We start from the raw sequence: 16,476 nt of genomic DNA, 5'->3' as shown, positions 1-16,476 counted from the left end.
AAACATGAGGCTGTATAGCTTTTGAACAGATAAGTTTCTTAGGATAAATATTTTAAGAAAATATCAGCTAAATCAGATTAGTTAGTTCTGGGTACAGAATGTAGGGCAGAGATTTTATGTTTCCAACACTAAAAATATTTTTTAGAGTAGATTGGTATTTTGTGGCAATTAGTTTTATGTTGCTGCCACTGGTCAGAAGCTTCTCACCACATCTTATACCAATGTACATTTGTGTCATCATGGACAAAGATCTTTATCTCTCCTATCAGCACTGTGCTGTAGATATACATCTATGGGATACTGTGGAAAATGCAGTCTGATTATATCAGAATGTAAAATTTATCTCACTTATAATCTTTTAAATTAAAATTATTTTCTATGTGGTGTATACTGACTGTGTAAAGATTTTTCTTTTTTTTTCATGTATGAACATACATTACAAGAAAAACATGTAGAGCACATTTTTATTTTTATTAAAGATTTTTTTTCTGTAGAAATGACTGCATGATCCATTGTGCACATTTATGATATTTAGGGATACAACAGAATAAATTTTTTTCTTTATAACTATCCGAAGCACTGATTGCATACAACACCTCATGAAAACAATTTCTTTAAAAACAGCATAAATTATAAGAAAGTCTACATAAGAAGTAAACAAAATCCATATTTAGCTAATAATTAGGTTTTACTTGTGATCTTTAATTTGTCTCTATATAAAATTCCTATCTCATAAAATATTGCATTACATTGCAGTCTTTGGAAAGAGAAGCCAAGAGCTAAAAATAACTGAGGATGCCTGCTACCTTGTAAAGAAATGTGATATTGCTCTGAAAGCTAGTAAAGCCACACTCTGCCACTTCAGTACAATCTGATTAATATAGTGCTTTTTGGACTAATTTAGACAAATGGGGACATATAAAATTTGTTTAGAAGTTAAGAAGATGTCTTTAAAGGATAATGCTTTGTGTAGCACTAAGATAACTTAAGAGACTATCATAGTTTTGAGTGGAATAGAATTAATTTTCTTCATAGAGAACAGTGAGGAACTGGAGGTGTGCAAGGTGCTGGGAGGAGATAAATCAGATCTGCTGACCCAGAGTGACCAAATGTATATCCCATACCATATGGCTTCTTGTTTGTCAAGGAAAGCTTAGGGAAAGAAGGAGGAAGAAGAAGGAATGTTTACAGTAGTGACATTTGTCATCACTCACTTCCCAAGCTATCTTCTTAGCTCCTGATTTTCTGGAAATGGTTGAATATCTGCCAATTGATGGGAAGTAGTGAATAAGTTCCTTGTTTTGATTTGCTTGTGCATGAGGCTTTCTCTTTACAAGTAAATTGTCTTTATCTCAATCCATGAGTTCTTGCACTTTTACCTTTTTGATTCTCTTCTCCATCCTACCTGGAGAGAATGAGTGAGTAAATATGTGGTGCTGAGGTACCAATTTAAACCACAAAATTGAGAAACACCTTCAGGATCAGAATGTGTATAATGAGCAAAGCAACAGCAACTAACTGAAAAGGCCTACATTTTTAACTATTAACATTAGTTTTTGCTCATATGTTCTCCAAAGATGCAAGAAGGGATAGAATTCTCTGAAATTTACTCATAATAAAGGTGATCCTCTTGGTATTCTCTCTTACAATTCTTAAAAACTACATGGAAGTGTGAAAGGAAGTTTAAAAACCTGAAATAGTTGATGAGTCATCTATTACATTGGTGCCTATTTATTTTTCCTTTTAGTTTGTCTGTCAAAGACCACCTGCCTTCTATGTGTGTATGAATGAGAAAAGTATAAATTCATGTGGTGTTGGTTTTGAAACAGAACATTCTTGTATATGTCGTCTTTTTTTCTTCCTCTCCTGCTCCTTTGTTTCCTACATAGTCTAACATTTCAGGTCTGGAGAGTTTTCTGAAATATTAGGAATTAACATTACTGAAATTAAGATGAATGCTATGAAAATTATGTTTTAAAATCTTGCTAAAGAGGAATTAAAAGAGGTATTTGTACACCTCAGGAAAAACAATTCCTCCTCAATTTAATCAGAGATATGAAAAAAAAAAAAAAAAAAAAAAAGTTTAAAATTCAGCAACATCTTGTACATAATTTGTATTTTAAATTTAGATTTAGATATACTGCAGAATTTAACTGTTACTCTGATGGATGAAGCCCTGATAAAGCATTGAAAAGCCTGAATTACATTCTGTTTTCAGTTCCTATTTTTGGTTTAGTAATTGTGATAATTATATACTACCATTTGGCTTTTTGATATAAATATCCTTTTGAGTATGAACTATGTTTAGAGAGAGTTGAAAATTCCAGAAAGGATCATTGGGTGAATTTAGAGCTTGTATATTTTATTACAAATTCCATTGGATATTCTCAGATTCAAAGGTACATCCAATAAAATTGTATCAGTTTGAATATTTTTTGGTAGTTATGCTGACCAAAGCAGCAGCAATGTTTAAACTGACACCACATTTGTTTTTGAGTTGTTCTTACTAGTGAGGCTCTGTTTCTTCTAGCATAAAGTATTGCAATTGACTTCTAAGTTATTTATATCATTTTTCTTTATTCAAATTTTGTAAATCTATTATTGTGTATCCTTGCTTTCTTTATATTTCAAGCTTTGGTGTGCTGTTCAAGGGTTTCAAAGTACTTAAAAGTTTAGTTAACAAACATGAACTTTGCAAGGCTGCGTATGTAATCATGTTTTTTTGCTGAAGATATTAAAAACTGTTAGTTTTATTAGTTCTCAGTTCTAAATGGAGAAAAATGTAAATGGAGTTTGGTGAAAGCAGGGAATGACAGTTTATTTAGAAAGCTCAGAACTGTCTCTGCATTTCAAAGTCATCAATATGCATTTATTTTGAAAATTTTATTGAAAAATTAAAAGGTATGAAAGTTGTGAAATCCTTAAGTGGTGTGAAACTTTCATAGAATATAAAAGTAGAGTAAGCAAAGACTGATTCTTTTGATTTTTTCCTCATTTTTAATGAAATATTTTAATTTCTGGATTATTCTAAACATATGCCTCTCTTCAGATGAGATCAGGTGTACTTTCTTGCTGCACATATGAGTACAAACATATTCAGGGCATATGCTGAGTAAGCTCTTTCTGTAATTATGAATTACTCATATAGAGGGACTTTTCATGTAGTGTGTAAAACTAATGTGATAGTAGCAGGCAGCTCTTTATTATGGATGTGATTGTTGCAGTTGCAGTGATCAAAATCATTGATTTTTCAGCAGGCAAACAGATGAAAGGAAATAGACTATGAGACCAAATAATGACCCATTGTTCTTGATAATTAGGTTTTTGCTATCTGTACTTAAGGTACATTAAAAAGCATGATGGTACTTTTTAATGGCAAAAAATATTACAGTCAATATCATAATTTCCAAAGGTTAGAAGAGAGGATGAGAAAGTACTTCAGATTAACTTTAACCTGAATATTTTATGTCTGCTTTTAAAAATGTGCAGAAACCTAACGTCATGACAAATTGTTCTCAGTTGCATATTATAAAAATAGTTTTTCAAATGCTTGTGTAGAAAGATTTTTTTACTACAACAGTATGCTACAAGTCATTTTTTCCTCAATTAACAAAATTTGTGTTGTGATGGAACATTTATGGGGTCTTTCGAAATAGCTTTTTATCATGTCTTGGCAATTTCTTTCAGTTAGACAGAAAATAGAAAATAAGAGAAAATAAGTTTCTAAAAGATACCATTTTAGAATTACTTCACTTATTTGTCACAGTTAGCAGTATTTATTCCAGATAACCGTTCTAGAAATGTATGATTTTACAGTGAGGAATTAACGTGTTCTCCCTGAGTATGAGAAAGTAAATCCTGAATCAGGATAGCCTCTAAAATCAATGGACTAAGATCAAGTGAAAATTTGGATTTTTAGTAAAAATATTTTACAATAATATTAAAAGAAAAAAAAAGAATGCTGAAGTGGGCACAAGTTACTTACAATGCTTATCTGAAAAATAGCCTCCTGATAGACAGAAAGATTCAAAACTATTCTTATTGTATTAGTTGCCCACACAATATTACAAAAACAAAAATTTCAAAATTAATATCAATGTTTGATTACAAAAGTAGGAATTCAGCACAAAACTAGGTACTAAACTATTTGATATGTTGTCAACAGTCAAGTATAATGTAGGTGACCATATAGGGTGAATTTACTCCTTTCTATGATTGGAAACAAGCAAACCACCTCAAAATATTTGACATCTAACATGTCCAATAAATGGTTTATTTGAAATGTGGGAATGAGAGGTCAATTAGAAAGTTGAGGAAATAGATCACATTTTAACCTTACATCAGAATAGCAAGCCCTGTATAGAAAGACTAGCTTTGAACCCAGATTTTGAAAAACTGCAAAGGATGAAATTCTAAATATTCTCAGACCCAGCATATTTATTTTCTTAACGGAAATTACACTGTCCCTCATACTTAAGTCTTAAGCTTTTGATCCATAGCTAATGATAAAGTGTCCTTATTAGAAAACGATTCAGAGTTTTCTGATATGCTCCTTGAGTGTATTATAAATCTTCAGAATTTTACTTCTTAAAGTGAAATTCAGATCCTGCATCAAAGATCAAGCAGAAAAAAGAAACATTGCTGCTGTTCTTATTTCAGAAAAGGACTTTGTTAAAAGCATCTCATGTATTAATTGGTGGTAAAATTTCAAATTTTCTGAAAACATCACCTTCTACAAGTTAAAATCAAGATGTAAAAAGTTGGCTACCAGCATAACTCATTTTTGGGTACTTATGGTTCTTATTCCTGTAAATAGTCTACCAAATTTCACAATGATTGAAGATTATTTTGAGAAATGTAAGAAGTTAAAGCACTTCAAACATTTTTACTGGGAAATGTGTTTTTATACTGTCTATGTAAAATGTGTATTCTTTCCTACCTAATGACAGTATAATGATAAGATACGTGGCAATAGCATCAATATTAATGTTTTGCATTTTCTCAGTGTTTGTTAATGTTTCATGTTCAATTTGGCATTTCTCTAAAAATTAGGGATCAAACTATGAGACACTGAGGCAAAAGAGGAAAATATATCTCTCTTTGTGAAGACAAAATTACATTTTTTTCTAAAAATTACCTGTCATGACCTATTTTTTATAGATTTCCTTTGTTTGTTTTAAAGCTTTTTCAGTAGTTTAAGAAAAAAATAGCTTTGCTCTGATGTTAAAAAAAGTATTATGATGATGATGGAGAAAAATAATTTTCATCAGGCTTATTGTTCATAATATATTCTCTAAGTGAAACTGCATATGCCTCTCCTGTTAAAAATTCACAAGGAAACTGTTAACAATAATCTAAACAGCTATGCCATAGTCTAATGATTATTCATCTGAAATATTAGCCTATTTAATTTTTTTTATGCTAAAGTTTTGTTGATATTTACAAAATTTAAATGCACAATGTTTATAGCTTTCTGGTGCTCACAGTTTGTTCCCAGTTGGGATGCACATTTGGGGGTGAAAGCAAAATCTTTACTGTTTGCTTAATTGTACTCCAGAGTGGAGCTGGGAATGTGTCAAGAAAGAGGAAAACACCAGCTTTAATAAGCATACAATGCAATTTAACAGTTCATAAAACAGTAAAATTTAATCCCGGACTGAGAGATTTATTAAATCTCACTCAGCAAAATGGTTTTGTGGGATGTGTTAGCAAGTGAGAATTAAGTGAAATTATTTCAGGGGCAGTAGACTTTATTACCCGAGGAGGGAAAGAACAAGTTTTGTAAGCCATTTCTTCTTAATTTCATTCACTAATTATAATTGCTTTGAGTAGGAGAGCTTTCTGTGAGCCGAAGAAATATGTTGGGTCTCTGGAATGTATGTGCATTATACTACATTTGTCAGGCTTCATCTAACTCAAGTTTCTTATGTAGGTGGTCTTATGCAGTGGTTCATTTAGTGATTTTTTTTTTTTTTTTTTTTGTGAAGTCTAGTAAATCTTAAACATCTGTTTGTAAGATAAAATGACTCCTGTTATTTTTTATTGTTTTGTCATTTTTGCGTCCATTTTGGTTCTTCTATGCTCTTTAGCTTTCCTTTCTTCTCTATTTTCTCTTCCCCTCAAGGTTTGTTTTGACACGTTGCAGAATGTATCCATCAGTTAGAGGGTTCCTAATTCTGCTATGTTCTTACAGTTGTTATGTCCCTGGTAACCAGTATACAGTCATACCTGTATGACCTGCTTCCGTCCTGCATATATGTTAGTATATTGTTCAACTATCTCCCCCTCAAAAAAAAAAAAAAGAAATCATAGATTATTAAAAAGTGAATTTGTTTTGATACTTCTAATCCTGTAGCCTTGTATGAAAAACAGTTGAAAGCATTGCTGTGAGTTCCAAGTGTGCACACAACTATGACACTTAATGGTGCACAAATGTAACCATCACTGTGAGTCACTCTTCCATTGATGCCCAGGCTGTTTTCAGACTGTTTGTGTATTCCTATGGGATGCGTATCCTGTACATGTGTGGGATACTTGGGGAGTATATGTTGGTGAGTTTGAAACTACAACTACTTTGTGTTGGTAAACGCTGTTTGTTATTGCTGTTATGTAATTGCCTTGAGATCACTCTTAACATGAGGCAGGTCAAGATAAAATAAAAATATGCTTGTTTTTATGCTATTCTTAAACATTTCCATCCTTACTTGATAGTTAAATCACACCTGATCTAATAACACTAATTTAACTTGGAGAGGTGTTTTTCTGCCTGGCAGATATGCTTTATTGCTGGATGTAGACTTTCCACTCGCACCTACCTGGGATTTCTATATACTTTATATCTCCAGCTGGAATCATTAATCTTTTCTTTATGGACATTGACATGTTGGAATTTAAATTTTAGAGCTAATCTTTCAGCTGACTTTTACTAGATATCCTGAAAGTCCTTGCTGAATCTAGAATACAATATGAAGTGACTATATAAAGTGACTTCATTACTTTATAGAATAAAAATTAAGGGTGACATAATTACTTTCGAGTGAGCACTAATGTGATGATCACTTTGTGGTTACAAAATGAGTACGGTATGATTCATCCTTCTTTCTTTCTTTCAAGCATACAGTAAGATTTTACTGTAATGCAGAAGTATTAGAAAAGCTTAGTTACATCTTGAAGTGCATACAGAAGTAAAGAATAAATTCAAATCTATATTTAATTTGATCTTTTTTTTTGTAATCTATGTATGCAGAGAAAGATGTAATCAGGTGTTCCTTGTGCTTACAAATCTATGTGGCTCCAAGTAGTCCATCACACTTTTATGATATAAGTATTTCCTGTGGACTGTTCTTTTGGTTTCATTTGCCTTGGTGTATATTCTACTATATGATTAAACACTGGTGCTTGTTTCTGTTGAATCAAAACTTCTGGCTTTGTTTCATCCTTGTAGTAAGTTACACCTGTTCTTTCCTGTTATGCATATACATAGACTGGCCTAAACATGGCCAGTCTTCTCAGTTTTTGTTATAGCAATATGTGGCAGAAAACTATCTCAGGTAAATGTCTCATATATATAAAAAATATCTCTCTCATATCTGTATGTATAAAGCATAGAACATAATATAAAATGTTAGGAACTACATTTCAAACACTGTTGAAGCATAAACTGGAGGCAATAGAATATATATCTCTCCCATTAACCATAAATGCTAATTGCCACAAATGAAATAACAGTAGAAAGGTTCATAGACTTTCGTTATTCTTTTAGTATGCTTTCTGATAAATCATTTTGGAATTGGGAAAATGTTTAATTTTACAGTGATTGAAATTACATTGCACAGGGCATGAATAGCTTTCTCATCTTCTTATACAACAATTTTCGCTTTACAAAGGATCTGAAAAAGTTAAAGACAGATTAGTTTCTTCAGTTTTCATCTATTGTCCCAGACCTGTAGATGTAAATTGCTCTGAAAGTAATGCCTCCTATTTATTACCATGAAAGCTGCAACTGATACAAGGGCACAATAACTTTATTTGATAGAGCAAATTCTCAGCTACAAAACACTCTTTTGCAATGTATTCACCTCCATAAGCTGTGAATTTTCACCAGCAATGAACAAGAGCCTGCAAGTTCCACTGGTAAATGTCTGCATCAGTGGAGATGACCCACTATCACCCCTGCTGAAACATTTCTCTCACTGCCTCACTGTTCTCATACCCACTGTTTTGTTTCCAAAAAAAAAAAACAAACACAGCAAGCAGATTTTTCTCGTACATTTTTGATTATATGTATATTCTATACATGTAGTATATAATTATATAAAAATTTATTTCTGACTTTTTAAAAAGAAGTTTATCATTGTGGGTTACTTTGTGAAATAAGAAAAAATTACTAGAGGCTTATTTCTGTTCACCCTTATCATAATCGAAATAATCTAGAAAATAGGACTTATATGGGAAAAAAGAAGGTGGGTGGTGGATTCAATACACTGAGCAAAAAAAAGGACATTTTGTTTGTTTTCTGCTCAATCATTTATTCTAAATTTTCTAATTAATAATTTTGTATTTGTTAAATTACTGGACAGCAAGGACAGCTGAGAGAAGTAATTACAAAATGAGGATTACTTAGCAAGATACAGAGGTTAACTGTCGGATTTTTTTGTGTGCATTGAAATGAATAAGTATGCCATTGTGAATCCTTATTGCGCAGTGCATCTGAAATAACATTATCTTTTACAAAAAGGCTAGACCAGAGAGGGAAGAGATGCTGTTCTGTCTTCATTATACGTTCAATTCTTAGGCTATTTAGACCAAAGCTGTTCTTACCATCCTAATCTCTGTCACTCATAAAGTCAACTACAAATAGTCTTGATACACACTGGGAGTTGAAAAACAAAACGTGACCTTGCACATAGTGTTTTATCCAAGGCATTGTTGTTGCATAAGAAAACACTGTTTATAAGGAACAATGCAAAAATCAATCCTCCAGGAACCTACCTTTGGATATTTACATTCCCCTTGCCAAATGAAGATACAACATTCTCATATTCTAAAGTTTGGCAAGTGTAAGTGCCATAAATACAAGATTAATGAGAGAATATTGCCGCACTATAAAATAAGCATATTAACACTTTGTTAAACCAGTGATCACAGTCAGTATGAACAAGATATCAAGCTTATTGTAGTAGTCTTTAATTAGATAATGGGCAGGTAAAGATAACATGCAAATAGCATATGCATATATCACTAATCAGTTGAAAAAGCTGGGCTTAAGTGATACACTATTTCAAGTGAGGTGTACAAGTACACATACTGCCATTTTTACTGAATTGATTTAGTTGAAAGTAAAACTGACCAAAGAGTAAATTCAGAATATATTCCAAATATTCTTTTAATTTCAGATTTGTTTTGAAAAGAACAGTTTCTTATTTGTCTTTGCATAGAAACTTGATTTATTTAATCTATGATGCATTTGTGACTTGGTACTACATTTGTAACTGGTTGCTGATAAATACAGATTAAGATCTCTATTTTGTGACAGGACAGGACCTGTCAACAGAGCTATAGAATATATGTATACGTATATATTTAATATGCGTTTTCTTATTTTTTTTCTTTGATGAAAAAATATTGTTTGACATTCCTTCTTAATCATTTCAAATTGTTTGTGTGGAAAATCCAGTCTTAGACTGTCTAGAGTTTCAGTTGTTTTATAGAACAGTTGTATCTAAATTTTGTTCTAAGAGGAGTTTCAAAGTTTTGTTATTTAGTTTATTAATGGTCCATCCATCACAGCCATCTTTCTTCAATTTAGAGATAAAGATGTTGTCTGGGATTACGTGAAATGTTTCTGCATTAATCTACTGGAGTTTAGAAAGTGCCCATGGCATCTTTGGTTGGGATTCTACCTCTTAATCTGAGAAGGCATGGGGAGAAATAGTAGTGTCTTGTCCCCACTAGAGCTCTTCCATAGTGAGACTAGACAATATTTAGCAAGTAGAACTTGCAAGTAAATAGTGCAGACAAACACAACACCTGCAGTAAGGCTGTAAAAGAATGACAGAACATAGAGAAGGAATGTGTAGTATACTGCTGAGTTTGGGATAAAAAATTAAACACAGGTGTTGGTACTTTCTCTCTATTTGAGGTACTCCGACTGAGCTCACTTCTCTAATTAAGCTGTTGTCTCCGAGTGCTAACAGCTTTTTTGTTACTTCATTGACTCAGCTGAAAGACTTCAAGTCATTTTAAATTTTATCAGCTTTATCTCATACTATTTCAATTTGATAGATATTTGTACCATCTGTGCTTCGGATTTTTTCTTTTGTAGTTGTAGACATGCAAGTGAAAGTGTCATGAGAAGTATTTTTAATGCATTATTTATATTTAAATAAGCTATTAGTAATACATACTGTGAAGTTTTAAAACAACAACAACAACAAAGAAAACAAACACATTTTAAAAAACTGAACCAAGATATGTTTGTGCAATACAACATAATCTTTAAAAAGTTTATACAAGTTAACTTAAAAGTACTCATCTTACTTTTCAGTAAGATTATCTTCTATTATGAATTCACTGCTTCAGTGAATGGAAATGTTGTAGGGTCTTATCTGAAGTTCAAGAACCATACCTTCTCATGAACTTTATTTCCTCTTCTTCTTCCAGACTGTCAATCAGTGTTTAGATAAGATAAAGAATGCTAAAAATGTAACTGGGTACATTTTCTCTCAAATTCTGGACAAGTTTCTTGCTGAAACCTGCAGTGCTTTCTGAACCACAAAACATCCTTTCAGTAGTGCAATGAAGACAAATAAAGATTCATGGACAAATGGCAGTGAGAGGCAAAAAAAGCTTAGCAGGCCTAACAAATGAAATTGGAGAGCTAGACTAATTGCTACCAATTCCTTTTGTCTCAGATGAAAGATAAAGTGACCTAAAAGAGAATAGTTCAACTTGACAATTCAGGCATATATTTCATATCTTTTTCTGAGCCCTGTAATGTTTATTTCTCATTGAATAAAATCAGTTATTGCACTCAGAGAGGTGAGCATGATATTGAATCACTAAACCAATAGTTTCCAGCATATGAGTCTATCTTCATGCAATAAAAACATTAAAATCCCCATTTAACATTAATGTTACCTATACAAGGTGGATTGAGGAATCTCAGCCTGTGTAAACAATGAATTTATCTTGTAGCATTTAAAAATCAAATTGGACACTCAACTTCTAACCAGGATTATTTTACGTTGTATGTATCTAAAAGAGTGCATTCTGATTTAGATTTATTTTCACTGAATAATACTTATCAGTTGAGTATAAAGAATATTAAGAGAATTCAAATTACTTTCATAACTTCAATGGCTTTTTTATTGTTTCCACTGGATTTGACTGTCCTTCAGACTTCAAGCTCAGTGGCTTACAGAATTTGACAAAAAGCCATCAGGTAATGCTTTTTTTGAACTTCTGGTTGCTTCTTAATAGGCTGCTTCTGCAAAAGTTTCACAGCAATTTCAATTTCCCTTCATTGGTGCAAGGTCTACACGTTTAGAATTAAAACTGATAAAACCATAATAATGAAACAAGCTCCAAACATACTGCTTGCATTTCTGAGCCAGATTAATGTATTGAACTTTTATAGTTTATCTTAAAATCTTTTGTCAAGACTCCAACTTCTGCAAAGTACTAGAATATTGAACTTTGTATGATGCTTAGTCAGCACGTCATTCTTGCTTTTGGGAGTTTCACTGTCTCCTTGTCAGATATTAGCTTGCCTTAAAAACACTTTATTGTCTTAAAGATGATGAACAATTTGGCAGAAAAAAATATTTTTGGACTGATTTGGAGTGTCTACATCAGCTGTTTGGTGTCTCAGATCATTGAAACCTATTATATTAGCTATTTAAAATAAGGATTTATTTCTATTTGAATTTTGAGATCTCTTCTTGGCAGAGCCATTTACATGTAAACGCATATTTTCCCCTTTAACAGTAGCCTTATGGGCTATAATGGTAGAGCATTTTTGCATTTTTATGTTTAATTTTATTGTAAAGAGCCTTGGGATGCATTTCCATGAAAGGCACTATATAAGCTCATTTTGTTTTGCATTGTATTGTATTGTGACAAGTGCAGTAATCCTCAGGTTTCCTGTCCATTAAAGAACTCATTTCACAGCTCGCTAATTATGTGAATGAGAAGGGGAAATAAGTCCCTTTTCTCTAAGGTATGTTGAGCAGATGGCAGAGCATTCATTTCTACTAGTGAATCTAAGGTCTTCTCTTTTGGTTCCAAGGCTTGTCTCTGTTTATCAAACAGAAGAAGAAAAGAGAAGTCAGTTTCTTTACACGACAGTACGGACTGGGAGGTTGTCTCTATCCTTCGGTAATACAACAGCAGTTAGTACATGCTACATCTAAACAGTCCATTTATTTATCATGGGACATGAAAACAATTAAATGAATGTGCAATTTAATGCAGTTCTAATTTGCCAGTTTTTTTAGGAGATATCGATTAGGTCCACTCTAGGGATTTGAAACAATGCCTATAAACAGTTACAAATGAATCAGCTGAATGCCTTTGGGACAGTATTTAGTCTGTAATTCCAATTAGAAAAACATTATTTCCTTAGGCCTTGGAATTTTCTCTCATAATCAGGCTTTTGCTACTTTGCTTATCTGCTTTTCTTTCTTCTCACTCATAGAAATAACTGTCTTGAGCCAAACATGCATTTATAGGCCCCTAAAGCTCTGCTTTTTTAAAGATCATGTGAGTCATCAATGGTAATGGTGTCATACTGTGATCCTAAAAACTTGATATTTGAATATTAAAAAGAGAAAAGCTGAAATTAAAGGTCCAGATGCATCGGTGGGACTTGGCAGCAAGGCTGTGTTACACAGTGCTGCACAAGCAATCAGATTATTTTCTCCCTATAGTGTAAGGAGAAGTACTAATTTTTTTTGCCTCTTCTCTCACCACGGGGACATCAGTTGTTTTCATTTTAAGTTCATGGTACTGATTTCATTCTAATTTCAGACGGATGCAGCTCTAATGTATGATGCAGTTCATGTGGTGTCAGTGGCTGTCCAGCAGTTCCCACAGATGACTGTCAGTTCACTACAGTGTAATCGCCACAAACCATGGCGCTTTGGGACCCGCTTTATGAGTCTCATTAAGGAGGTGAGTCACTAATAAGATATATCCTGCTTCCTTACTTTCCTTTCTTCCAATCTCCATTTCTTTTTGTTTTAATCCCACTGGAATTCTACTTTTTGTGTTGGTGGTGGTGGTGATGGTGGTTTTCTTTTGTTTTTTTTTTTTTTTTTCCTGAGTGGATGAGGCTCTTCTAAGCCTGTTACATGTATACATAAATAAATTGACAAGACAAGCATCTTCATTTGCAAACAGGTTTTCCTGAGCTTTTATTTGCAGCAAAGCATACAAGGAGGAGAAACAAAAAAGAGTGAAATGACTGCTTCTACATACTAGGGTATTTTTAGCACATTTCTGTGGCATTAGAAAAATACACCCTGTGATCCTCAGCTTTTGACTAGCAATTAAAAATTCAGCTGCTAAACAGTGGCGTAAATACAAAGGGACTAAGAAGGAATTTTAGTACCTTGTTTTAATATTTACTTCTTTTGTTGTAATGAACTAATATTTGTAACATCTTGTGCTATAAATAACTGCTTGTTTCTCATTCTTCATATACAAAATACTATGATAAAGATAAATATGTGCAATGGAATATAATCATCTTTTTAACCTAAATTGGTTTTAAGATGAAAGCTTTATCATTTGCATATCCTCATTTAACATCGTTTAAGAATCAGGCTAACTTTAAATAATAAAAAAATAGGATATTCCATTTCATTTAAAATAAGGAATTGGCTCTGGGAGATGTCAGTTTTTACTGTCTCAGTGTGGTCTCAGAGGACTCAGCATCTTGTAAAAGTAAGCCCTTGTTTGAAGGAAATGTCCTAATAGAATAATAAAATCCAGAGTTCATGGAAAGTGTTGGGATGGGAAAAAGAAGTGAAAATGCATATATGAATATTGGAAAAATGAAAAGAACAAGCTTGTTATTACTTTTAGTATAAAGTTTATTGGATAGCATGGAAAGTGGTTTAAAAATATTTTTGAAGATTAAAGAAAGCTTAGTTAGCAAAAAGAGAATATAAAATATTAAAAAAAAATAAGTTGAAATACTGAGATAGAATAAATAATATTCTCACTTTGTTAGAAGTAAGATTTTTCTTTTTGGGAAAATAAAGAAAGAGATATTTATTTATAGAAATCATCTTTTTTATTTTTATTTTTTTCTTTCTCTATAGGCTCACTGGGAAGGCCTCACAGGAAGGATAACTTTCAACAAATCCAATGGCTTAAGGACAGATTTTGATTTAGATGTTATAAGCCTCAAGGAAGAAGGTCTTGAAAAGGTGTGTAAGATGTCTACCTCTGAAGTGATATAACACATGAAGCAAAAACCTACTTCCCCCCAGAAAAAAAAATCACAAAAGTGACTTTTTTTTTTTCCCCTGAATAAGAAGCAAAACATCTACAGCAAAATGAAATTTTTTATGGGAATAAAATATATGTGGTTTTGAAAGTGTATTTCAAAAATAGCCTTGGCACAAGACTTTATATATGTGTGGTTTTGTTTTATTTTCCTTAGAAGACAGTACAGCTGAAACTTTAGTTCTGACAAGTTAAGTATTTTTGTGAGATCTGTTTGGTTTTTTTTTGATGTAATGTTTTATTTGCTGGGTTTCAGTACTATTAAAATGACAAACGTTTGAATTTTCACCTTAGCATTTAAGTGCATGTTAGTTATATCATTCTTACATAACAGGTGTCCAAGTGAGTAGAAGAAAACAAAATAATTCAAACAAGTATTTTGCAGCTTACATCTGCAGGACAACGTTTGTATTTAGTATATAGTCAGTGTTTAGCTATTAGCTACTGTGTTTTGTTAACATTGTTTTCCCTCATCTTCAGATGAAGTTTTATTTGGTATTGCTCCAAGGTAATATTGTCTTGAAAAGTAAAAAGAGGAATTGAGGGAAGTCATCGTGCTGCAGAGTTTGTTTACTTTATTTTTTCTTTTTTTCTTTATTTGTTTGCTTACTTATTTTCTGTAAATAGCTGAATGGAGAACATATTTTTCCAGAACCTTTTTTCTCTAATGTCAGCTTTGAGATATTAATGTTCTCTGACTAGGAATATTTCAAAGAAGTTTATAAGCTATTAACTTGCTTTGGAACTATTAAATAGACATGAAGATTTTCAAAAAGGTCCAGTGGCATACCTATGGTTAAAGGACTAATTTATATTTTAAAATATGAAGCAGTTCCAGGATAGTGAATAGCCTTACCATCATATACTCCATTAAGGGAGCTCTCAAGGTATAGTTGTCACTAAATTTGCAAAGCAAGTTTGCTTTGTATAGCAGTACCATAGGTACAGTGCAAACTGTCTTTTTTCCTGGAAACAAAAATAAAAGAATTGATGTCATGGGAATAGCTAAGTACGGCAGTAGTGGCCAGAGAGTCTGCCTGTAAGTAGAAAATTAGAATAAGGAAAGGAAGAAAAGAAAAGTAAGATGGCTATAAGGACATTAAAGGTCATTTGGGAACCATCCAGCACCATGGGTTTTCTTCATAGTGTGTTCAATTTCTTTTCTGGTACAAATACAAAACAAATTAAATAAGTGGAAAATTAATATATTTGCATTTCAGTGACGTATCTGATATTACTTCACAACCTTTTAAAAAACAAAGGGTTGTCTGTGTTAACAAGTTTTTGTTATAAAGTATGCAGACTGGAAATTTCCTGAGAGAACACCGGTGTAAAGTAATGCATAATGGATGTGTAGTGGGCTAAAGCAATGGTATATTCCATCTGGGTCTGTGTAATGCCTGTTAATATTTCACCTTTAATACTAATATGAATGCAGAAACATAAAAACATGTTGATTTAATTCTCAGCTGACAGTATATTATAAGATATGTACACAACTGAAAAATACTGAAATAAAACAGAAAAATCTAGAGATTAGAAGTATGTGAAGAAAATAAAATTCAACAGAAAATGCTGTATTCTAGAACAGAAAAGAAAAAAAAAAAGAAACTGGGAAACAATAATAATGAACGATATGTGAGAGACAATAACAGAAATAGCTGTAAAAGGATATGGATGTTTTAAAACAGCCAGTGTGTCCTTCAACAGTATGTATAGAAATTCAGAGTAACGGAAGATACTTTTTGGTGCCTTCACTGTGCATTTTGTCTTTAAAGGGATGTGATAGTATTTTTCAACAGAATATTTAGAACAAACAGTAAGGATTAGTCACCATGCATTAGAAAAGTTTGGGAGCTGGGAAACTGTTACCAAAGAACATTGAAGAATGCTACACATCCAACAAAACATATGAACGAAAAGAAGACAGTTTGTGTAGAGAGAAGTGATTAGGAAAATTAA

General features: G+C 32.3%; 1 protein-coding gene across 1 annotated transcript in view; it reads left to right on the top strand.

Moving 5' to 3' along the window:
• GRIK2 (glutamate ionotropic receptor kainate type subunit 2) overlaps window positions 1-16,476 on the top strand; it is a gene marked incomplete at both ends in the record, with an annotated part of 345,231 nt that overhangs the window by 166,395 nt on the left and 162,360 nt on the right. The window contains 2 exons of the mRNA XM_079532662.1: window positions 13,030-13,173; window positions 14,328-14,435. Of these exons, the coding sequence (XP_079388788.1) occupies window positions 13,030-13,173; window positions 14,328-14,435 (252 nt within the window). The remainder of the gene's footprint in view (window positions 1-13,029; window positions 13,174-14,327; window positions 14,436-16,476) is intronic.

The sequence above is a fragment of the Tetrao urogallus genome, assembly GCF_951394365.1.
Source record: "Tetrao urogallus genome assembly, chromosome: 2".
Classification (NCBI taxonomy): domain Eukaryota; kingdom Metazoa; phylum Chordata; class Aves; order Galliformes; family Phasianidae; genus Tetrao; species Tetrao urogallus.
The sequence above is the reverse complement of the archived record's forward strand: the minus strand, read 5'-3'. Positions and strand labels throughout refer to the sequence as shown.